The 24632-nt window shown below is 41.5% G+C and overlaps 1 protein-coding gene across 2 annotated transcripts in view; it reads right to left on the reverse strand.

Annotated features, from left to right (window-relative positions):
- Window positions 1-364: 364 nt before the first annotated feature.
- Window positions 365-24632, reverse strand: part of tdrd6 (tudor domain containing 6) — a 54273-nt gene continuing 30005 nt past the window's right edge. The window contains exons 3-18 of one of the 2 annotated variants that reach the window (XM_034228575.1): window positions 24546-24622; window positions 24235-24315; window positions 24086-24131; window positions 23638-23720; window positions 18511-18565; window positions 13654-13718; window positions 13499-13562; window positions 13305-13384; window positions 11100-11154; window positions 10463-10521; window positions 10270-10321; window positions 10106-10158; window positions 9959-10022; window positions 9333-9409; window positions 4816-4873; window positions 365-841 (exon numbers count right to left, since the gene is read on the reverse strand). In XM_034228575.1, coding sequence (XP_034084466.1) covers window positions 756-841; window positions 4816-4873; window positions 9333-9409; window positions 9959-10022; window positions 10106-10158; window positions 10270-10321; window positions 10463-10521; window positions 11100-11154; window positions 13305-13384; window positions 13499-13562; window positions 13654-13718; window positions 18511-18565; window positions 23638-23720; window positions 24086-24131; window positions 24235-24315; window positions 24546-24622 — 1055 coding nt within the window. In that variant the 3' untranslated portion in view covers window positions 365-755. The remainder of the gene's footprint in view (window positions 842-4815; window positions 4874-9332; window positions 9410-9958; window positions 10023-10105; window positions 10159-10269; window positions 10322-10462; window positions 10522-11099; window positions 11155-13304; window positions 13385-13498; window positions 13563-13653; window positions 13719-18510; window positions 18566-23637; window positions 23721-24085; window positions 24132-24234; window positions 24316-24545; window positions 24623-24632) is intronic. The other variant, XM_034228576.1, reaches the window with a different exon arrangement.

The following is a 24632-nucleotide window of genomic DNA, read 5'->3' on the forward strand; positions in this document are numbered from 1 at the left end:
GGTCTCATTACCCTTATAGGTGGAGAGTTGCCCATATAGGCGGAGCACCCCTTTTCTGCCGTCAGACAAATTCAAAAAAAGATTCATCTGTATCAGCGCCGTTGCAGCCTCGTTTTTAGAGATTTGGGTATGGAGGAAAAGAGAGGGGGTTGTGTTTTCTGACACTTGGTGAGTTCGCTGACACACCGGGGACACATTATTCATGTATAAAAAGACGTACAAAAGTGCATTTTGCATGATAGTTCCCCTTTAAACTAAACTCGGGGCTGCCAACAAGGAAAATCACAGATTTACAGACATTTTACACACATTAAGTTATAGTTAAGATGCAGCAAACAAGATGAATGAATACCAGGACTCATCGCTGTAGATCTGAAAAGATATTTATTTTGTCAACATTAAATTCAACACATGCATGTATCCACACAAAACAGAAAACACTTGAAAACGGCTGCGTTTCCCAAACATATAAAGCAGCTTTTTTTATATCTTTTTCAACAAAAGATTTAAAACTTTCTAAATAATTGTGTGGCCGTTTATCAGAACAGATACTGTAACAACATTGCTGCAGTGACACTGGGCCAGCACACAGACGCTGACTATGAAACTGTAACCAGGGCTTTTCCTTTCAAATTAAACCACACCAAAGGATGAAGATCCCTGGTTAATGTAACAACTCAAAATGGCCAAAGAGACTGAACTTGTCTTTTTAAAGCATATATTAAATAAAAGTATCTGATATGTAAATAAAGTGGTTACTCCTCAGGCATTGTGAGACAAGGGTCAGCAGGACTGTCGTTTATGATCAGAGAGAGATGAGTGATCATCGACAGCTGGGCCTCTGAAACAACAGACGGAGGTTATTCATCACATGCAACATCACAGAGGACACACAACTCAAAATGGCTGATCATTTTAATGAAGGTATTTAACCATCAATGGTGAACATAAAGATGGGCTTTAGATTTATTTTATTTTGAAATGCATCCTAAGAGGGCACATACTGCATGTCAACATATTTCAACAAAGAGAATACTATATATTAATATTTGTTGCCACTTCTACTTCTTCCAACACAAGTCCTGATTCATCATCACCAAATATATTTTATAAAATATATTTGAACCTTTTAAATGCTAGTTTATTTGGAAAAATAAATGGAAATTTAAATAAACCTCTAGTGGATTTAATAAATTAAAATATTCCAAATTGTTACCTTCCACCTTAAAACCGCTATAAAAATTATATATATATATATATATATATATATATATACACACACACACACACTAATATTATATTCAAATTTAACCAAGTTACTTTTTTTATTAACTGTACTTAGGTTAGTATTTTGGTTTAATCAAAATATGATTTATTTTTTTACCTTTATTGTATATGTTTTGAACTATTGCACATTATAAATGCATTCTTTTAGATTATTCTAAGATGCCTAACAACATCAGACTTAGGGGTTGCCGATAAAAAACCAGCCTTTAACCCTCTGGAGTCTAAGGGTATTTTCTCGATTTTTAGATGTTTTCTTAAATCACCTTTTAAATGTATTTCTTCTAACATGGCACCCCATGTGTTACATATCAAAATGTTCAGGACAATCTCTGGTATTGCTATATATGCAAATTACTCACCTTAGAGCACTGTTTGATGAGATAAGTAGCTCAAAAGCTTAAATTGTGAAATCCGATTTTCGAAAAATCTTCAAAACTTTTGTGAAAACACAAATTTACTCATGTGATCAAATTGTTTTGGTGTTTTAGATTTGGTTACCAAAGTCTTAGGATCACAAAAGCAGTGAGATATTTGAATTACACTGTATATAAATGTGTAAAATGAAAAAAAATGTATTAGAATTTTGAGTAAAATAGGTGTTTATCACTCTACTTTCACCACAGCAGGGACTGAGATACTTTAGGCGCTTTCACACTGCGGTACTTTTCCCACAAAGGTTCATGTGAACTTAGTTCATGTGAACTCTTTAGTTCGCATGAACTAAGTACAGATCGCGTTCACACTGGAAAAAGTCCCTGGGGGTGGATTAGGCAAATGAAGCCGCTGACGTCACTTGTTCTTCTTCTGCTTTGGGTTTACTGGCAGGCCGCAAACCACTTCACGGCGTATACTGCCGCCCAAAGTCCCCGGCCGGAAGTCCCCGGAGTTAGGGACTGGCTTCAGTAGAAGCTGCTGGGAGTCCCAGCAGCTTCTACTGAAGCCTTCCGAGTAAATCGCCAGAATGCCGACACCTCCTCATCTCCACCACTCCCATGTTTTATTTTGTGTTGCCATAAGTTAGTCTCTCTGCGTTTCTGCACTGGGCTAATGCTAATGCTAATAATATTAATGCGAGGATAATAAAATGGCGGCTTCACAAAACTTTTTGGGAGTTTTGCGGGGCGTGGTTTGCAATCCTTCCAGCCAATCAGAAATGTAGCTCTTTTCTCACAAAAGAGCCGTTCGAAAGTCCCTGCTCTCTAGCAGGGACTTTCGAGGGGGTAAAAAGGTTCACATGAACTAATTTTAGGACCGGCTCTTTTTGGTGTGAACGCGATAAAAGAGTTCACATGAACCTTTGTGGGAAAAGTACCGCAGTGTGAAAGCGCCTATTAGGACTGAATAATGACTTCATATTACATACCAAGGTTCATGTGATGTGTACAAATACAAATTGAGCATTCAACCTTTTTTTTCCACCAACAATTTATTATAAATATGTTTTTTTCAACCAACTATTTATATAAATATAAGAAACTGGAAAATCTAACTATTTACAATATTGAACATCAGAACTTTCAACCAACTATTCATTATAAATGTCAAGACAGTGTCAAGGTCTTTGTCTGTCTTCCAAGACAGTGGGTCTGGCTGCTGTGAAGATGGGGGTGATGGTGCATGGGCTGCTGTGTAGGTGGGGTGTACAAGTGCTATACGAGACCTCCACGAGACCTCCTTGCTGGCTGGGTTGAAGGTGATGGCTGTGGTGGAGCCTTTGTGCTGAGGTGTATCTTGACCTGGTGGCAGCCACAGATGGAGGTGGAGGCAGCTGTAGTGATGATGGTCTGCTGGTCCTTGGTGGTGAAGGCTCTGGTGAAGGCCCTTGAGCCACAGTAGATCTTGACCTGGGGGCCGGCACAGATGGATGTTCTGGCTGCTGGATAAATGCCGCCTGTGGGCCACTAGGCCCAGGCAGCTGGGAAACATCTCTGTAAAACAAATTAAAATGTAGGACAATAATTACAACTAATTTCATTGAAATAAAGTTCAAGTAAAATGTTGCTCAAGCAAAAATAACAATGCACACATAAAAAGAAAGTTTGGGAGGTTGGAGAAGGACACACACACACACACACACACACACACACACACACACACACACACACACACACACACACACACACACACACACACACACACACACACACACACACACACACACACACACACACACACACACACACACACACACACACACACACACACACACACACACACACACACACACACACACACACACACACACACACACACACACACACACACACCACACACACACACACACACACACACACACACACACACACACAAACACAAGCCACACACACACACCATCCAGTTACTTTACATTCAGTATAAAATCACAGACACACATATACATAGGCTACATCTGATTACAAAGTCTCATCTGTACAGGACGGTAAAATAATAACAGGCACACATATAAATAAATCTATGACAAAGTCTAATCTGTACAGAACAGTATGATAAAATAATCGATGGCAAAAACATGTCACTGTAAATGTCTCCGTTGTGGGACGAATAAATGATTAATTTAATCCTCTACACATGTAATCTCAGTTTTACACACCAAAATAACGTTAACACAGAGTAAACGTTTGCTAATGGAGAGTCTATTTTGTCCAATAAAAAGTTCATGACTATCGATAAAAAATATATATCAATAAACCTATTGTTCATTTTTGCGGTATTCCCCACACATTGCCAGTACACTATTACTGTAATATTTACACTTACCCATGCCCAAATGGATCCTTGTTGTTGTCTTTGTATTCTTCTTCTTCAGAAGAGTGGAAGACTTCAGGTTCTGAGGCTCTATCTTCACTGCTGCTAGCGAAATAAATCTCTAGCGAAGTCGGCAACTGTAAAGTTTTTTTAGCCATTTTCTCTGGCTCTCTCTCCTCAAAGACGTAAACTAATGGGAGACACGTGGTTTATGTTTTGTTTACTTGGTGGGTAGGTCCTTAGTGATTTCTCGATGTCCATTGGTCATTTCAGACCATGATGGCTGCCGGCCGAGATTTCCTTGACGGACACACGAATCCACCAATCCCACACAGTGTAAAGTCAAGCTGCTTTGAGCGGCCATATTGGCTGCTGTGCCCTGGTTACAGTCTCACAGGAGATACCGCTGGAAAGCTACTCTTCCAGCGATTCTGCGGATATCTGAATCATATTTCTACTCCTTATAATCGAAAATATATGATTAATTACGTTAAAATTATGCGCACCTGGACGCGCCGGCGCGTCCACCAACTCCAGAGGGTTAAGCTAACTTGCGAACATTTACATTTGTTTTAATGTTGAATAACGTACATTGTTCCACAGTATTTCTGCCCAACAATTAATACAGCCAGAACTATCAAAAACATTTAAAAGTCAGAAACGTCCTTAGTGCGGTCCCATGGTTAAATCTACACAACTTTCACTGGTGTATCCCGCTAAAGTTACATTCCATAATGACTTTGATTTCAACTCAACTTTTGAATTATTATTAATATCACTTACCAAAACTGTCATCAGCAGAAGAAGACTGTTGTTCTTTGAGCTCACTGCTGCTGACATCCTGGAAAATAATCCACAAACTCTTAACCTCAACCAGGAAATGGGGCTCATGTGCAACGCATACCCAGAACATCATAGTGACTATTACACGTTTTTATTATTGACCGTATCAAAGTTTAAGAAAAGTGCAGAATGAACAATTTATTTGATATTTTAATGTTATTTTGAAAAATAATTATTAGAATGTAATCATATGGTAACTACATGTTGTTTCTGCAGCATCAACAGTAACCTTTACAACAGCAGTCACTGTATAAAGTCAATAATATCTCACTGGACAAACTCATTGAGAATACAGAAATGTCACTTTTCTATCTCATTATGCTTGTTGAGCAGGTGTATTAATAAAGTATTGCTATTTTTTTGTATTTCTGAACGTTTTAATGGATTAGTGTTCAGGGATGCAAACTCATCAGGTATGATAAAGGTGACAAGGATCCGAACCCCCTGACCCCACGGAATATCGGCTTTAAAATGAGGAATAACAGAGGATTTTAGCAGTCAGAACAACTAAAGCAGCAGGTAATAATAACAGAAACGGCAAAGAGTCACATCTAATAGAAATATATAAAAGCATTTATTTTAATTGTGTAGCAGTCAGTTTATAATTTTGGCAGCACTGTTGAGCATTTTGAAAATGCATTTTCATGCCTCTGTGCAAGGCTTAGTCTTTCTATCTTTATAGCCACTGGTGTAAAGTAACTAAGTTCATAAACTCAAGTACTATACTTGGGTACAATTTTGAGATACTTGTACTTTATTTAAGTATTTCAATGTTTTGCTACATTGTTCTTCTTCTGCTCTACAGTTCAGAAGTAAAAGGTGTACTTTTACTCCACTACATGTATTTAATACCTTTAGTTGCTTTACAGATATGGATGAATGATGTGAAATATAATTAACTCTTAAATCAGACTTTAGTTCTACCTGGAGTAAATTCACAAGCTACCCTGCAGTATACAAAGTCATTCAAACTAGCTGCACCTTTACCAGCTTTGAGAACACTTTCATGATCAATGATTATAAAAACATATCATATATATTATTCTGAAATGGACCAATATGCACGACTACTTTTACTATCACTACTTTAACTATATTTTGATGATAATACTTTTACTTGAGGAACATTTTGAATGCAGGACTTTTACTGTAACAGAGTATTCCTACACTCTGGTACTTTTACTTTTACTCTAGTACAAGATCTGAGTACTTCTACTCTTACTCTAGTACAAGATCTATACTTATACCACCTCCGTTTATAGCCTATGAAAAAACCGATTTGAAAACGAAGGCTAAAGCTAACGTTAGCAGATAGTGACAATGTATGTTAGTTAGCCAGCTCAACGATTGCGAAAGAAAAACTTTTCAGTGCACATCACGCTCTGCCGCTCCGACAGGGAGCTCTGCTCTTAATACCTGAACGGTCCGTTCTAACAGCTGTTCACCAGCGGTCCAGTCTGTGCCACAGTGACTCCGGACCACACAGTTAATATTAACGAACGCACCCGTAGGTAATGTAGCTGCTGAAGCTAGACAATCATCGCGGAGCAGCAGAGCCTTATTATACATCCATGAGCAGAGCCGACAGGCAGGAAGACTCGAGCACCATACTGCTGATGAAATCACACTGGATTCAATATTGGGTGGGGGTGGGGGCCTGCAGTCCCACTCAGCCTTCATAGTGAAATGTCTACTGCAAACACCCAGCAGTTTCTAGTACTTCCTCTGTACCTAATTACCACCATGTGATGTCAGTGGTGGAAAGTAACTAAGTCCATTCATTAACTCAAGTACTGTACCCCCTCGGCGGGTCCTAGTTTAAATTACTTAACCTGTTTTTTTTTCACGACACTGTCTCAGGGGATCTTAATATTTAAGAACCTATTAATGTGTTATACCAGATTAACGGGAATAATCTCAGCTAACTGACGATACAAACCATTTTTACCAAAACAAAACACAAGTCTAAGAAGCATCTAAATGACCCCTGAGCGAAAAATGCTAACGCACTTTGGCACAGAACTCAAGATAAAAGATACCCTTATTACTTATCGTAGCTGCACATACAAGATATCCGATTAAAGCTGAGGTTCCACAGATTATTTAGGTATATAGTATCATCACTGAGTGATCCGGACTCGCGAGAGGGGAAGCAAACTCAGACATCACAACACGTACCTTTACGTAGCTTTTACGGGAGATCGTCTCACTTTAGCTGTCAATCTGATCAAAAGACTTGTTCAATGGCATTAAAACGAGAAAAAATGCGGCTGAATCGGTTAATCCATAATGTTTCTGGGTAATACTTTTTTAAAATTTATAATCCATAATTCCATTTTTATGTAAAAATCGGAGGGTAAAAGTTAGCTGCTAAGAGTGGCTGCTGCTTCTGGTCTTGGCTAACACACACACACACACACACACACACACACACACACACTACAAATAAGGAGTATGTGGGAGTTCCCCTCGATTCCATTGGCTCTGACAGTTAGAAAGAGATGTCAATCAGCAAAATCGAACAAGGGGGGCCAGAGATAGGTCAAATCCACAGAAATGACCCCAGAAGAGGTTTTTTTTGTTGCTAAACCTCTCTAAAAAGGTCAAATCTCACTTGTTTTGCATCAATCTTGATACAGGGTACTTATTATATGTTGTAGTTTGGATTCCTAAATCTTTTAGTCTACCATCCCATCATTCAAAGGTCGTTTTCACTGCAAGTAAAACATTTTTTTGGACGGACAATCATTTACATTTTTTTACTGTGTTCAATCTGAATTTACTTTAAAATAAAAACATCTATATTGATTCTGACACTTCTACATCCAACTCACAGATGTAACCTTGCTTTGAGAAAAAAGATAATGTAACCCTTTTAGAAGGGAAGATATGGTCATTTGTTCTGGGAATGTCATTTTTGAGCCTGAGACCTGAGACCTCGGGTAAGGAGATCTATCATGCTATATTTGAATAATATATTGTAGGGCCATACCTATATAAGGTATATTTATAAGTTTTCTTTTTCAAAATACCAAACGGATCATGCATTTTAGCCATGCCTCATTTCGCTCTATTTTGCTCTCCTCCACCCCTGACTTTGCATGCGCTGCAGCTTTTATTTGAAAGAAAATTCAGATTGAACATAGTAAAAAAACTGTAAATTATAGTGTCCGTCCAAAAAATATTTTGTACTTATAGTGAAAACTAACCTTGGATGATGGGTTAGTAGACTAAAAGCTTTAGGAATCCAAAGTACAACATATAATAAGTACCCTGTATCAAGATTGATGCAAAACAAGTGATATTTGACCTTTTTAGAGAGGTTTAGCAACAAAAAAAAACCTCTTCCGGGGCCATTTGGGTGGATTTTCCATATCTCTGGCCCCCCTTGCTGGATTTTGACATGTGACATATCTTTCTAACCGTCAGAGCCAATGGAATCGAGGGGAACTCCCACCTAGTCCTTATTTGGTAATGTGTGTGTGTTAGACTACCGCATAGCCAAGACCGGAAGCAGCAGCCACCCTGGTGGCTACCATTAGCAGCTAACTTTTGCTCTGCGATTTTTACATAAAAATTGAATTATGGATTATAAATGAAATAATTTGTTTATACAGAGACGTTAAAAACCTATGGATTAACCGATTCAGACGCGTTTTTTCTCGTTTTAATGCCATTGAACAAGTCTTTTGATCAGATTGACAGCTACGGTGAGACGATCTCCCTAGAAGCTCCGTAAAGGTACGTGTTGTGATGTCTGTGTTTGCTTCCCCTGTCGCGAGTCCGGATCACTCAGTCATGATACTATATACCTACATAATCTGTGGAATCTCAGCTTTAATCGGATATCTTGTAAGGGCAGCTACGATAAGTAATAAGGGTACTTTTATCTTGAGTTCTGTGCCAATGTCCGTTAGCATTTTTCGCTCAGGGGTCATTTAGATGCTTCTTATGAGACTTGTGTTTTGTTTTGGTAAAAATGGTTTGTATCGTCAGTTAGTTGAGATTATTTCCGTTAATCTGGTATAACACATTAATAGGTTCTTAAATATTAAGATCCCCTGAGACAGTGTCGTGAAAAAAAAACAGGTTAAGTAATTTAAACTATGAGTCGGTGAACAAAAATGTATTGGCAGCAAGTTTTAGTTCCAGCTTCTTTTATGTGAAGATTTGCTGCTTTTCTTTAAAATATTTACAGATCTTTTGAGTTTTTTCTGCATCCAGTACTTTAACTCCTAATTCTTTAAATACTATGGACTTGAAATTGAGTAATTTTACAGTGTAGTTTTAGTACTTTTACTCAAGAAAGGATATTGAATACTTTTTCCACCACTGGTCATAAAGGTTTCTGTTTGACACTTAGATTTAAAGTCTATCGAAACACATTTAGACGTCGATTGTGGATTAAAATGCCGTTAGACCACCTTCATCTTTCCCCTTTTCCCCTGAACCGTTACCTCTGTTTCCTCGGGGGGGGAACCCACCGGCTGCTCTCCCTCCTCCTCCTCCTCCTCCTCAGCTTCTTGTAGTTGATCTGAAATAAAGAAATGTGTATTACAACCCAGCAGAATATCTGTGTCTGCAGTCACGTTACAGATTACATGATCAGGATAACTAGCAGGATTAAAATACATTTTCTCGAGTGAAACCATAGCTTATCTTCCAGGTCATCGTTTCTGTTGTTCAAATATTTCTTATTCTAAACTCTAGTAAATTATCATGTGTTGTGCATTTATATTGTTGGTCTATAGACTAGGCTTAATAAAAGGCCACATGTTATAATCTTTATATGATCAGTTGTCCGATATAAAAACATATGTTATTTATTTTCTTTTTATTTGCATTGCATTTGATATCAAGGTATCCAAATGTAAATCAGTTACATTACTTTTGTGATACTTGTATTACATTACTGATGACATTTTAAACTTTTTTAATTTTTTTTAAATCCCTTTCATACATCCATGTCCTTTTAGAAATCAAGAAACAAAAAAATGGTGCACTTATTCTGCCATTTTAATATTGATTTAGAAATGTATTATCAAATAAATGACAGGCACATTTTGTTCAGTAATTGTGATACCTGTGCAGACTTCTGTCAGATGGATCCCTCCCACAAGACAGGTCACCTCCTCAACCAGTTTCTTCTGAAAAACAATAAAGACAGCATTTGCTTCTTAGTGATGTTTTAAAGATTACATTTAGAATTGTGTGGAAAGATCTCAGTTACCAAATCTGGACAGGGAGCTGAGGAGGCTTGTGGCTCAGAGTCAGAGGAAAGAGCTGCAAACAGACACAAATATCCTAAATTACAATGCATTTCAATTAACTGTTAACCAAAATAAAAACAAAAAGAGGAAATGAATGTTCACTACAATAATCAAGATAACAAACCAGAAAGCTCATCTTCATGAAGAGTTGAAGTCTCGTCTTCATCCGAGTTATTCTGAAAACAGAACCGATCACAAATAGCAGAGACAGCCGAATGAAAGCAACTTTCAAAGCAAATCAGATTTATTATGATACATATATGATCAAACTGCTTCGAAAATGTGTTCTTTTCCCCAGAAAGTGGGTTCTACCTTACCTCTTTATGCATGGCCTCATCCTGTAGAGAGAAGAATATTTCAGGCTCTGACGGAGCTTCTGTGAAAAAAATTATTCCACAATCATGTTCTGCACATCATTCAGGAACACAGGAGCTTTGTAGACTGATCTGTAGCCTTAGAGTTAGTAAGTGAAGCTTTAGTGATGCAGGAAGGAGTCCTTAAAACCAGGAAGCGAGTTGACATTTGACCACTTCTCCCTTGTCTCAGTTTTTTTGAACGTGTTTTTGGTTAGACGCCTGAAATAAGATCTGCTGTTAACACAAGCTAGAGATTTTCACGTGTTGTTATACATCAGTAAATAATCCACTGGTGAATGTCCGAAGCTTTAATGTGTTGTAAAAACAGCGATTGCTATAAAGTCACTAAACCAGACGACTAAACGCCATCACGCCAAACATTAGCCGCATTTAGCTTATGGTGGTGCGCAGCAATGTGAGCGTGATGTTTATGGCCCAATGTTAGCTTTTTACTTCAGGCGATTGCATTTATGCTTCTAATATCATAAAAGTGGTGTTAATATGTTGAGTTTATCCTGTTAAGCAAAACATGTAAGTTTCATGTTGGCCACAAAGCTTATTTTAATAAGATACAATATATTTGTTAGAAATGACTCACCTGTAAATAGTTCACAAAGAAGCTCTTTATACAGAGGCTGTGATTCACTTTGGACCTAAAATGTAAGAAATCACACAATTTGAACAAAAACAACTTTAGACATCAGTTTAACAGTACTGTATGAGACGCTTCCCAGTTAACCTCCTCTAAGTTAACCTGTTGTTTTGATCAATTCAGTAAGGCATGTTTTTTCCACCTCTGCGAGTCCAGAAGTCCTTCTCACTTCACCCTGCTTTTACTCAAATTGAGTTTTTCACAAATTCACACCCAGGATACAGTCAATGCAACTCAATACGCTCAGCAGATTTTTCACATTCATATTTTAAGCCTTCCAATTATTAGAAACGGGAGAAACTGAGAACAGCAAAGTGGTCAGTATTTTCACTTTTTTAGCATCAACCACCATTCATTGTTTTTTTTTTCTAACCTTGCCTGTATTTGTGACAAGGCTTTTATCCATTTGCCTCTGAATAGCTTATCAAGTAATTTTTTTGTCTTTATTATACCCAGCCTGAGCTCAAGCTGCCCTTCAAATCTTAAAAAGTAACTGTTAAAAAACACTGCAGGTGCATATACCTCACATATACAGTGGGGCAAAAAAAAAGTATTTAGTCAGCCACCAATTGTGCAAGTTCTCCCACTTAAAAAGATGAGAGGCCTGTAATTTTCATCCTAGGTACACTTAAACTATGAGAGACAGAATGGGGGGAAAGAATCCAGGAAATCACATTGTAGGATTTTTAATGAATTAATTGGTAAATTCCTCGGTAAAATAAGTATTTGGTCACCCACAAACAAACAAGATTTCTGGCTCTCACAGACCTGTAACTTCTTCTTTAAGAGCCTCCTCTGTCTTCCACTCGTTAACTGTATTAATGGCACCTGTTTGAACTCGTTATCAGTATAAAAGACAACTGTCCACAACCTCAAACAGTCACACTCCAAACTCCACTATGGCCAAGACCAAAGAGCAAGGACACCAGAAACAAAATTGTAGACCTGCTCCAGGCTGGGAAGACTGAATCTGCAATAGGTAAGCAGCTTGGTGTGAAGAAATCAACTGTGGGAGCAATTATTAGAAAATGGAAGACATACAAGACCACTGATAATCTCCATCGATCTGGGGCTCCACGCAAGATCTCTCCCCGTGGGGTCAAAATGATCACAAGAACGGTGAGCAAAAATCCCAGAACCACATGGCCACCTAGTCAATGACCTGCAGAGAGCTGGGACCAAAGTAACAAAGGCTACCATCAGTAACACACTACGCCGCCAGGGACTCAAATCCTGCAGTGCCAGACGTGTCCCCCTGCTTAAGCCAGTACATGTCCAGGCCCGTCTGAAGTTTGCTAGAGAGCATTTAGATGATCCAGAAGAGGATTGGGAGAATGTCATATGGTCAGATGAAACCAAAATAGAACTTTTTGGTAAAAACTCAACTAGACGTGTTTGGAGGAGAAAGAATGCTGAGTTGCATCCAAAGAACACCATACCTACTGTGAAACATGGGGGTGGAAACATCATGCTTTGGGCTGTTTTTCTGCAAAGGGACCAGGACGACTGATCCGTGTAAAGGTAAGAATGGATGGGGCCATGTATCGTGAGATTTTGAGTGACAACCTCCTTCCATCAGCAAGGGCATTGAAGATGAAACGTGGCTGGATCTTTCAGCATGACAATGATCCCAAACACACCGCCCGGGCAACGAAGGAGTGGCTTCGTAAGAAGCATTTCAAGGACCTGGAGTGGCCTTGCCAGTCTCCAGGTCTCAACTCCATAGAAAATCTTTGGAGGGAGTTGAAAGTCTGTGTTGCCCAGCGACAGCCCCAAAATATTACTGCTCTAGAGGAGATCTGCATGGAGGAATGGGCCAAATACCAGCAACAGTGTGTGAAAACCTTCTGAAGACTTACAGAAAACGTTTGACCTCTGTCATTGCCAACAAAGGGTATATCACAAAGTATTGAGATTAACTTTTGTTATTGACCAAATACTTATTTTCCACCATAATTTGCAAATAAATTCTTTAAAAATCAGACAATGTGATTTTCTTGTCTCATTTTGTCTGTCATAGTTGAGGTATACCTAGGATGAAAATTACAGGCCTCTCTCATCTTTTTAAGTGGGAGAACTTGCACAATTGGTGGCTGACTAAATACTTTTTTTCCCCACTGTATGAGGGAAATATATTTTGATGTTAACTACCGTTTCCTCTGCTGTCATACTGCCGAGACAATCCTCTTTATCGGTGGACACTTTGGAGTCATCACTTGGCTCATTTAGATCTGCGGTGCAAAGAAAAGAAGTCACTGATACTACAGAACATGGAAAGCTGCTGCCTCCATGCCAAATACTGTCAGTTTTTGTTTGCTGTTCGTTCATTCAGTGAAGTCTGGTACCTGTGCTGACATCTGTCAGCGAAGTCTCTTCCTCAGAACAGGTCCCCTCTTCATCCTCGTCACCCTGAGCAATAAAGGTAAAAGCTTAAATTAATTGTTAAAAGTCACAAATGTTGTCGTTTGATTTGAGAATTGTGTGGATTTAAATCCTTCACCAAATCTTGAGAGGGAGCTGTGCTGGTCCGTTGCTCACTGTCTGTTGATCCAGAGAGAGGCAGGGCTGCACATACAAAGACAAATTATTTGGACAGACTATTTGTGTAATCAAAAGGCTTATAAGTGCTTAGGAAAGAAGTTCAAAAAGCCACTATTTCAGGGTGAGATAACGATGATTTTCATGGTTTTATTAGATTAAGAAATACCCTTCCTACTATGGTGTTTATAGTAGGTCTGTGCAATTAATCGTATTTTAATCTTGGTTACGATTTTGGCTTGCAACGATTACGAAAACGTAATCGAAATAAAATGATGCGTGCGTTTTCGCCCCTGCCTAAAAGCCCTCTCTGCCAGGTTGTGAGTGACAATAGTTGTGAGTTCAGCGTGAGCGAATATGGCAGAACAAGAGCAACTCGTGAACAAGAAAGGTAAAACTAATTCCCGTTTGGAAATACTTTGGGTTTAAGGAGTCCGACGTGGAACAAAAAAAAAGTACAGTGCAGCAGGGGCGGACTGACCATCTGTGTGTTCTGGAGAATCACAGACGGCTGGCTTCCTTTTTTGACAGTTCACGAGCGTGCCCCCTCGAATTCATCCACCACATCAGTCATCAATTAAGGACGCGCTTTACAGTGCAACGGCCTACTCAACCAGCTTGCAAAGACAAAGATATAACAGATGCCATCACGTTCTACATAGCTAAAGACATGTGCCCAGTTAGCACGGTTAGCAACCAGGGGTTTAAAGAGCCTGTGACACGAGTTTCCCCCATCATCCAAACCCATCAATTTGAGTAAATATTGTCCCCTTGAAAACCGTTACTGAACTGATTTTGGATATTTGTACTTTGATAACCATTAATCTGCCCTTCAATGTTGACCATTTTCTGGATCTTGTCGGGGATTCTTCAAGTCCCGCCAAATTATGTGTGACGTCATTGCGGGCACAGCGCTCCAGCTGCACCATTCAGGATCCCAGCATCTGCATGTAAACGCACGATGGCGCACACAGCAGCAAGCTCAGACAGCGATGACAGTTTAATTTTGAACGTGTGAGAGCTCATATGAGGCTGAAGGATCGGTTTATGTTGTATCTGTTAGAAGTTTAGGAATTAGGTGCGTCAATATGGGCTATCATACGGACATGTAGCCAGTGGTGGAATGGGACTAAAAATCATCCCAGGACTCTCGACCGGCACACTTCGGTACCGCTAGTAAATTGTCAACGGGGGGAGTGGGGGATGTCAGGGGCGGCAGGTGATGTAGGCTAGGGAAGGCTAAGCCTTCCCAAATATTTGTGTCACCGCATCCTGGTAAAATACAAATATAATGTATAATGTCTGTGTCTTTGACATTAACGCTGCTAGCCACCTGTGCCCTGTACTACGAAGCCAGTTCAACATACCCTGGATATGTTTGAGTAACAAACAAACTAACAACAACAAACTAACAAACGAGATCTCGCTAAGCGGTCCTACGACGCTGGTTATCAACTCGGTAAATCAAGCCAGGGTTTCTCTCTCCAGCTGAGAGCACGTTCACGTGAAAGGGGCGGGGTTAGCTACATTTGACCAATCACAAACAGGGACAAGTGTACTGACAGCGCAGCGTCATACTTCATTAATGAAATGTAAACTAATATTAGACAAATATGAGCTTTAAACATCCATGATTTAAACATATAATCCAGGATACAAGCCACAGAGTTGCACCTGCAAGGTGAATACAGAACAACTGGTTAAAAAATAACTAGGCCTACAGAGTGTTTGAAAGCGTATAGTTTTATGATATCACTGCCCCGTCTAAGACACGAGTGGATCTGACTTTAATTACATTTGACTCGAGTGTTTCGTCAACATAATGTGTTGCTTAAAATAATACTTCTGCGGAGTCGTGGTGGAGTCACGCATTCTGGTGAGATCAGGTTGGTATGTGACACTGTAAGGGTTGCACGGCCAGATACGGCTGGAGAAGCTGACTCAGATAAGGAAATATATGATATATTATGATATTATATGATTGATGATGTAATATGAATGATAATTAAGTGCGACACGTCGGCGTCTTCTCTGCATACGGCAGTTTAAACTGTATTTCCTTTATCCTGTAATATGACTTGAGAGATTTAAACTCCGCACACTGAGTTGATCTCTTTTCTATAGACGCCGGAGGCGGGCAGCGTCAGGTAAAAAAAGTTATTTAGCCTTCCCAAACCTGAGCCTCACGCGCCGCCTATGGGGGGGGATGTGCTATAGTGACTTATCCGACCGGCCCACTTCGGTACCGGCCCATCGGGATTCGTCCCGATGGCCAGTCCGCCACTGCACCCAGCCCACGTAAACTGTCAACGGGGGGAGCCTCGCTGCGGGGAAACGGTGGACCTAGTGTCCCGATCGGAGTGGGAATAATAATAATAATAATCCGTGCATTTTATCCATTAATTTCCCCAACATTGTGGTAAAAAAAAAAACACACGTTTAATCCATGTTGGTGTACTACAACTACAAAAAGCATCGGTTTGGTTTCTCATCAGGAAATGCAGACCGGCTCAAACAAACGATTTGTAATCATCATCCTAACGATCATTTAATGTATCATATCAGGGCTCGACATTAAGGACTGCCCGATGGCCCGGGGCCATCTAGTATTTAGATCGGGCAATGAAGCCTCACCTGCTGGTTGCCCGACCGGGCAATCTATTATGCCAGTATCATGCAGCTCGCGGATCCATTAATGAGTGACCCGACAGTAAAACTAAACATATCTATAACAAGTTTAAGTAGTTTGAGAGGCAATTAAAATACCTACGTGTGATATTCTAACCTGAAGTGTGTGTTTTGTTCCGCTCACCGCTGCAGGTGATTATGCAGAGCTGCGTATCGACTCGTCAGCAGATCTCTCTCTCCCGTCAGATTAGACTTCACTCGCGTTTATGTCCATATCGATCAGATCCAGCTAGTTCTAGCTAATGATATGACTACCTGCTTATTAAAAGACACCTAAACAATAAGTGTCGCTATGCAACTGGGTGAGGCCACAAAGTATGCGCAGCATTATGCATTTGTTTACATGCCCACCGAGGCATTACCAACAGATCAACGCACAATCAACCCATCCAGGACATCTCTTTCTCCACATTAAGTGTTAGACATTAGAATTGACTCTTCTTGTCTGTCACATACTCTTTTTGTCTGTCACATAAGAGGCGCAACTGAAGCGGTATTGCGCAAAAGGGAAATTATTTTTGACCGAAGAGATTTAGATTTGCCGGCTAACGGGAACTCTGACGTCCCATGTTGTGTGCTTCGCGGATGCGCTCGGCTCCTCCCGACTGCTGCTCGGTCAGCTTCCGGATGAGGAGGCATTCGTTCGACCAACTTACAGTAGATAACATTACAAAAAATGTTAACAGGGGCCATAATAGTGTAAATAATATTTGTTTTGGCAGTTATAACTGAATGTAATGTTTTCTACTTTTTTACATCTGGGAAGGCATTTGCCTTCATCAGATGGAAAGTGTCTTGATCAACAACTTAAGTATTTCTTATAGCTATGCAGGGCATGCAAGCGAGCAAGCACAAACAAGAACAAACAAACAAGTGAAATGAAGAATAAAATTGAAATTGTACAATATAATATTGTGGTGGTTCATCTTATAATTCAGTCTAGAGAATGCACCAGACAGCATCTAACACCTGCAAAAATCTAAATGTTCTAGCGGGAGGCCCCCCAAACCCTTCGTGCCATTTCGTCCGCGCGCATTTTTCAGGGCAATCTCTATTGGGCTCAGGGCCATCTGTAAATTAGCTTAGATGGCCCACAGGGCCAACTCCCAAAATCCTTAATGTCATGCACTGCATATGTTCGCCGAATTGACATGAAAGCACTAATAAATGTAGTTTCATCCACTTGAGTTTACAACTACAAAAATAATCGATTTGTTTTTATATCACATCCTACGGGAGGAAATTCAGCAGCTCTCACTACCGATTTTTAATCCTAATTTAATCATCATCTTCACCACGATCATTTATGTTTATGTTCGCCGAATTGACGTGAAAGCACTGACAAATATGAATATACTGTAGTCACCTTCATTAAAACGTTATTAACGTGCCTAAACTCAGTAATTCACAATTTCTACGCATGACAACACACTTTGTCCGTGTTTGGCTCTCTCGCCGCACAGTGAAGCGTTCCCGCATTGACGTCACTTCCAGCTTCCCCAAAACTTCAAAATGAGTCGAAGGAATTTCCCCGCGATGTTCGAAATCATTGATATTTATCGGAACGGTATCGCACCTTCTTTTTTAAACTGACGGTTCGAGATGACTAGTAGCCCAATATTTCATTGCACAACAGTTGTTGGGATGCTGTCACAGGCTCTTTAAGCAACTGGTTAACACTATGGACAAGCGTTACGCGATGCCATCTCGGCATAATTTCACCAGATCTGCACTGCCTGCCCTATATGACAAATGCAGTGGGGAAGTTGAAAAATATGTGGCTTCAGCTGTATACTTTGCAGTTGAGTTATACTTAAAGTTCAGGGTAATCAACTGTTAAAAAGATAGTTAATATATATATATTTTTTTAAGTTCTATAAATTGATGTTTTCAAAGTCAATGAATAATTGTATTTAATAATCGTGATATCAATATTGACCTAAATAATCGTGATTATGTTTTTAGCCATAATCGAGCAGCCCTAGTTCATAGCACTTATCAAACCAAATGTTTGAAGTTGGGCTCATATTGCATATGTAAACACTAATGCCAAAATGAACGGGCGAAGCCTAAAAAAGGTGTTTAACCCAACAATCAAATTTAGCAAACAAAATATTTTGGGATGTCAAACCTGAACATTTGTCTTCATGAAGAGCCAGAGTCTCTTCTCCAGTCATCAAGTCATCCTACAAGAGAACAGATTATCCATCACTGACCAGCACACACTGTCACACTCAATTTATACTGAACAAAAATATAAATGCAACACTTTTGTTTTTGCTCCCATTTTTCATGAGATGAACTCAAAGATCTAAAATATTTTCTATATACACAAAATAACCATTTATCTCAAATATTGTTCACAAATCTGTGATAGTGAGCACTTCTCCTTTGCCGAGATAATCCATCCCACCTCACAGGTGTGGCATATCAAGATGCTGATTAGACAGCATGATTATTGCACAGGTGTGCCTTAGGCCGGCCACAATAAAAGGCCACTCTGAAACGTGCAGTTTTGCTTTATTGGGGGGGGTCCGAAAACCAGTCAGTATCTGGTGTGACCACCATTTGCCTCATGCAGTGCAACACATCTCCTTCGCATAGAGTTGATCAGGTTGTTGATTGTGGCCTGTGGAATGTTGGTCCACTCCTCTTCAATGGCTGTGCGAAGTTGCTGGATATTGGCAGGAACTGGAACACGATCCAGAGCATCCCAAACACGCTCAATGGGTGACATGTCCGGTGAGTATGCTGGCCATGCAAATACTGGGATGTTTTCAGCCTCCAGGAATTGTGTACAGATCCTTGCAACATGGGGCCGTGCATTATCATGCTGCAACATGAGGTGATGGTCGTGGATGAATGGCACAACAATGGGCCTCAGGATCTCGTCACGGTATCTCTGTGCATTCACAATGCCATCAATAAAATGCACCTGTGTTCGTCGTCCATAACATACGCCTGCCCATACCATAACCCCACCACCACCATGGGCCACTCGATTCACAACATTGACATCAGAAAACCGCTCACCCACACGACGCCACCCACTGTCTGCCATCTGCCCTGAACAGTGAAAACCGGGATTCATCCGTGAAGAGAACACCTCTCCAACGTGCCAGACGCCATCGAATGTGAGCATTTGTCCACTCAAGTCGGTTACGACGACGAACCGGAGTCAGGTCGAGACCCCGATGAGGACGACGAAAATGCAGATGAGCTTCCCTGAGACGGTTTCTGACAGTTTGTGCAGAAATTCTTTGGTTATGCAATTGCAAACCGATTGTTGCAGCAGCTGTCCGAGTGGCTGGTCTCAGACGATCTTGGAGGTGAACATGCTGGATGTGGAGGTCCTGGGCTGGTGTGGTTACACGTGGTCTGCGGTTGTGAGGCCGGTTGGATGTACTGCCAAATTCTCTGAAACGCCTTTGGAGACGGCTTATGGTAGAGAAATGAACATTCAATTGACGGGCAACAGCTCTGGTGGACATTCCTGCCGTCAGCATGCCAATTGCACGCTCCCTCAAAACTTGCGACATCTGTGGCATTGTGCTGTGTGATAAAACTGAACATTTCAGTGGCCTTTTATTGTGGCCAGCCTAAGGCACACCTGTGCAATAATCATGCTGTCTAATCAGCATCTTGATATGCCACACCTGTGAGGTGGGATGGATTATCTCGGCAAAGGAGAAGTGCTCACTATCACAGATTTTTTCAGATTTGTGAACAATATTTGAGAGAAATTGTTATTTTGTTTAAATAGAAGGGCTGTCAGTCGATTAAAATATTTAATCGCATGATTGTCCATAGTTAATCGCACATTTTTGATCCGTTCTAAATGTACCTTAGAGGAATATTTTTCAAGTTTTTAATACTCTTATCAACATATGAGTGGACAAATATCCATCCATCCATCTTCTTCCGCTTATCCGTGGTCGGGTCGCGGGGGTAGCAGTTCCAGCAGAGAGCCCCAAACTTTCTTTTCCCTGGCGACATCAACCAGCTCTGACTGGGGGATCCCAAGGCGCTCCCAGGCCAGCGAAGAGATATAATCCCTCCACCTGGTCCTAGGTCTACCCCTTGGTCTCTTCCCAGCTGGACGTGCCTGGAACACCTCCCTAGGGAGGCGCCCAGGTGGCATCCTAACTAGGTGCCCGAACCACCTCAACTGGCTCCTTTCGACGCGAAGGAGGAGCGGCTCAACTCCGAGTCCCTCCCTGATGACCGAACTTCTCACCTTATCCCTAAGGGAGACACCAGCCACCCTGCGGAGAAAACCCATCTCGGCCGCTTGTATCCGCGATCTCGTTCTTTCGGTCATGACCCATCCTTCATGACCATAGGTGAGGGTAGGAACGAAAATGGCCCGGTAGACAGAGAGCTTTGCCTTCTGGCTCAGCTCCCTTTTCGTCACAACGGTGCGGTAAAGCGACTGCAGTACCGCTCCCGCTGCTCCGATTCTCCGGCCCATCTCACGCTCCATTGTTCCCTCACTCGAGAACAAGACCCCGAGATACTTGAACTCCTTCACTTGGGGTAAGGACTCATTCCCTACTTGAAGTGGACAGTCCATCGGTTTCCTGCTGAGAACCATGGCCTCAGATTTGGAGGTGCTGATCCTCATCCCAGCCGCTTCACACTCGGTTGTGAACCGATCCAGTGAGTGCTGAAGGTCGCAGACCGATGAAGCCATTAGAACCACATCATCTGCAAAAAGCAGTGGTGCAATCCTTAGTCCACCGAACTGCAGACCCCCTCCCCCATGACTACGCCTCGAAATCCGATCCATGTATATTACAAACAGGATTGGTGACAAAGCGCAGCCCTGGCGGAGGCCAACCCTCACCGGAAAAGGGTCCGACTTACTGCCGAGGACCCGGACACAGCTCTCGCTTTGGGAGTACAGAGATTGGATGGCCCTGAGTAGAGACCCCCTCACCCCATACTCCCGCAGCACCTCCCACAGTAACTCCCTGGGAACTCGGTCATACGCCTTCTCCAAGTCTACAAAACACATGTAGACCGGATAAGCGTATTCCCAGGCCCCCTCCAGGATCCTTGCGAGAGTAAAAAGCTGATCCGTCGTTCCACGACCAGGACGGAATCCGCATTGTTCCTCCTCAATCTGAGGTTCGACAATCGGCCTGACCCTCCTTTCGAGTACCTTAGAGTAAACTTTTCCGGGGAGGCTGAGTAGTGTGATGCCTCTGTAATTGGCACACACCCTCTGATCCCCCTTTTTAAAAAGGGGGACCACCACCCCGGTCTGCCACTCCTTCGGCACTGTTTCCGACTTCCACGCAACGTTGATGAGACGTGTCAACCATGACAGTCCCTCAACACCCAGAGCCTTCAGCATTTCCGGGCGGATCTCATCCACCCCCGGGGCTTTGCCACTGTGGAGTTGTTTGACGACCTCAGTGACCTCCCCCCGGGAGATTGGTGTTGATCCCCCGTCATACTCCAGCTCTGCCTCTAACATAGAGGGCGGAGTTGTCGGGTTCAGGAGTTCCTCAAAGTGTTCCTTCCAACGCCCTAACACTCCATCAGTTGAGGTCAACAACGTCCCATCCTTACTGTACACAGCTTGGATGGTTCCCTGCTTCCCCCTCCTGAGGTGTCGGACAGTTTTCCAGAACAACTTTGGTGCCGCCCGAAAGTCCTTCTCCATGTCTTCTCCGAACTTCTCCCACACCCGCTGCTTTGCCTCGGCCACGGATGAGGCTGCTGCCCTTCGGGCCTGTCGGTACCTTGCAACTGCCTCGGGAGTCCCCCGGGATAACAAATCCCTGAAGGCCTCCTTCTTCAGTCGGACGGCTTCCCTGACCACCGGTGTCCACCAGGAGGTTCGAGGGTTACCGCCCCTTGAGGCACCTAGGACCTTGAGACCACAGCTCCCCGCCGCGGCTTCGGCAATAGAGGCTTTGAACACCGACCACTCTGGTTCAATGTCCCCAACCTCCACAGGAATGCCCGAAAAGCTCCGCCGGAGGTGTGAGTTGAAGGCCTCCTGAACTTGGGCCTCCTCCAGACGTTCCCAGTTCACCCGAACTACACGTTTGGGCTTACCAGGTCTATCCAGAGGCTTCCCCCGCCACTCGACCCAACTCACCACCAGATGGTGATCAGTTGACAACTCCGCCCCTCTCTTTACCCGAGTGTCCAAAACATACGGCCTCAGGTCCGATGATACGATAACGAAATCGATCATGGACCTTCTGCCTAGGGTGCTCTGGTACCACGTACACTTATGAGCATCCTTATGTTCGAACATGGTGTTTGTTATGGCCAATCCATGACTAGCACAGAAGTCCAGTAACAAACCACCAAACATGACAAATATGCTCTATGCTAATGTTTATTATCATTTGAACAATGACAAATATTCTCATGAATATTAAACACAATAACCTCTGAACATTACAAATATTCGCCTCAATTCAACCTGGAACCTCTCTCATACAATAATACAATACAGTGTGTGTGTGTGTGTGTGTGTGTGTGTGTGTGTGTGTGTGTGTGTGTGTGTGTGTGTGTGTGTGTGTTGGATCGTTGGAGCTATGTGCAACTCAAGGCTATGCTCGAACGGGAGCTGGCTGGACGCTGCGATCATGTTGCGCACTATCCGTGCTGAGTGTGCTGACTTTTCGTACAATGTCCCACTGTCTGACTTCCTGCATAAAGTCAAGTGCTCGGCGCAGTTGTGGCGAAATGTCGCTCCTCTGTTTTCATTTAAACAGCTCCTTAGATCCGTTAGCGCAGCTAGCTAGCACCAGATGCTAACAACAACAATGCACGTAAGGTCTCTCTCTCGCTCGCTCGGGCCACACATACACACACACTCCCGGTCCTCCCAATAGCCAGTCGGTGCCTGCCGGTGAGCGTGGAAGTGTGGTCTGCCACAAGCGGGTGGCAGGAGCGGGGCTGTCAGCATCAGCTTGTAGATGGTATTTTAAACTCGATGCTCGTATTTTAAACTCGATGCGCTGAAACTACGGGGCGGTCAAGGAAAAAAAAAATACATGCGTTAATAATTAGTGGCGTTAATTTTTTTTTGCGTTAACGCGTTAACTTGACACTCCTAGTAAATAGAAAATGTTTTAGATCTTTGAGTTCATCTCATGAAAAATGGGAGCAAAAACAAAAGTGTTGCATTTATATTTTTGTTCAGTGTAGTTATTTGTGCAGACTTTGATTATATACTCTGCACAAGAAAGAAAACAACATCATCCAAAATACTGTATTTTCACAACATTACCTCAACATGTGTGGCAACACATGGCAGCTCTTCCTCTGAGACACCGTCTGCCACAGTGTCAATCTTCCGCCCTGAGGGAGCATCTATGGGGATTTCAAGATAATGTTGTTTCAGTGCATTTAGTATCACAAATTAAACTTGTTTCAGCTATGAAATGTCATTCTCACAGGCACAACCTTGATTAGGAAGGAAGGGCTGAAACCGCAATTATTTATTTATCCATTACATTAATTTTTTGTTTTGTGTATATAAAAAGTCTACCGCAGATTCGCAAGACCAGGTTTTGTCAGTCAAAAGCTCAAAAGATATTAAATATAAAAACAATTACAACAGGAAGAAGCAGGGTTCTTTCTTATTTCATTTAATATTATTGTGATATTTTCTGACTACTTTCAATTCATAATCTGTAACCTAAAGCTACAATCATTCAGAATAAGGAATCCCTCACCAAATGCTGGAAGCACACAGGAGGGCAGCATCAGTTCAGCCTCAATCTACAAAATCCAAAAAGTTAAAAAGCAGAGAAAAAAACAATTAGGAACAACAGAAGAGGATAAAGGAGATTTTTATCTTGGGTCCTTTTATCACGTGATGTACCTGCTTCACATATTCAGAAATGTCAATATATGTCTCAAACAGATCAACGTTTTCCTTGCGACTAACAGCTTCACGAGAAACCTTTAGAAGAACACAACACTGCATTAGATGTAATCAAGTCTATGTACTCAAGTCAAGTGTACTCATGTCAGTGCTATCTATATATATATATATATATATATATATATATATATATATATCTATATATATATATATATATATATATCTATATATATATATATATATATATATATATATATAAAAGCACCTTCATACATACTATTTGCTAACGATTTTTTCACATCATTTACCATTTTCACTTTTGTTGTACTGGTAGAATAATTTCCCCTTTCCTTTGTAACCTTGCCCCCATCTCCTTCAGTTGGACCTGGAAATAC

The sequence above is a fragment of the Gymnodraco acuticeps genome, unplaced genomic scaffold (genome assembly GCF_902827175.1).
Source record: "Gymnodraco acuticeps unplaced genomic scaffold, fGymAcu1.1, whole genome shotgun sequence".
In the NCBI taxonomy this organism is placed as follows: Eukaryota; Metazoa; Chordata; class Actinopteri; order Perciformes; family Bathydraconidae; genus Gymnodraco; species Gymnodraco acuticeps.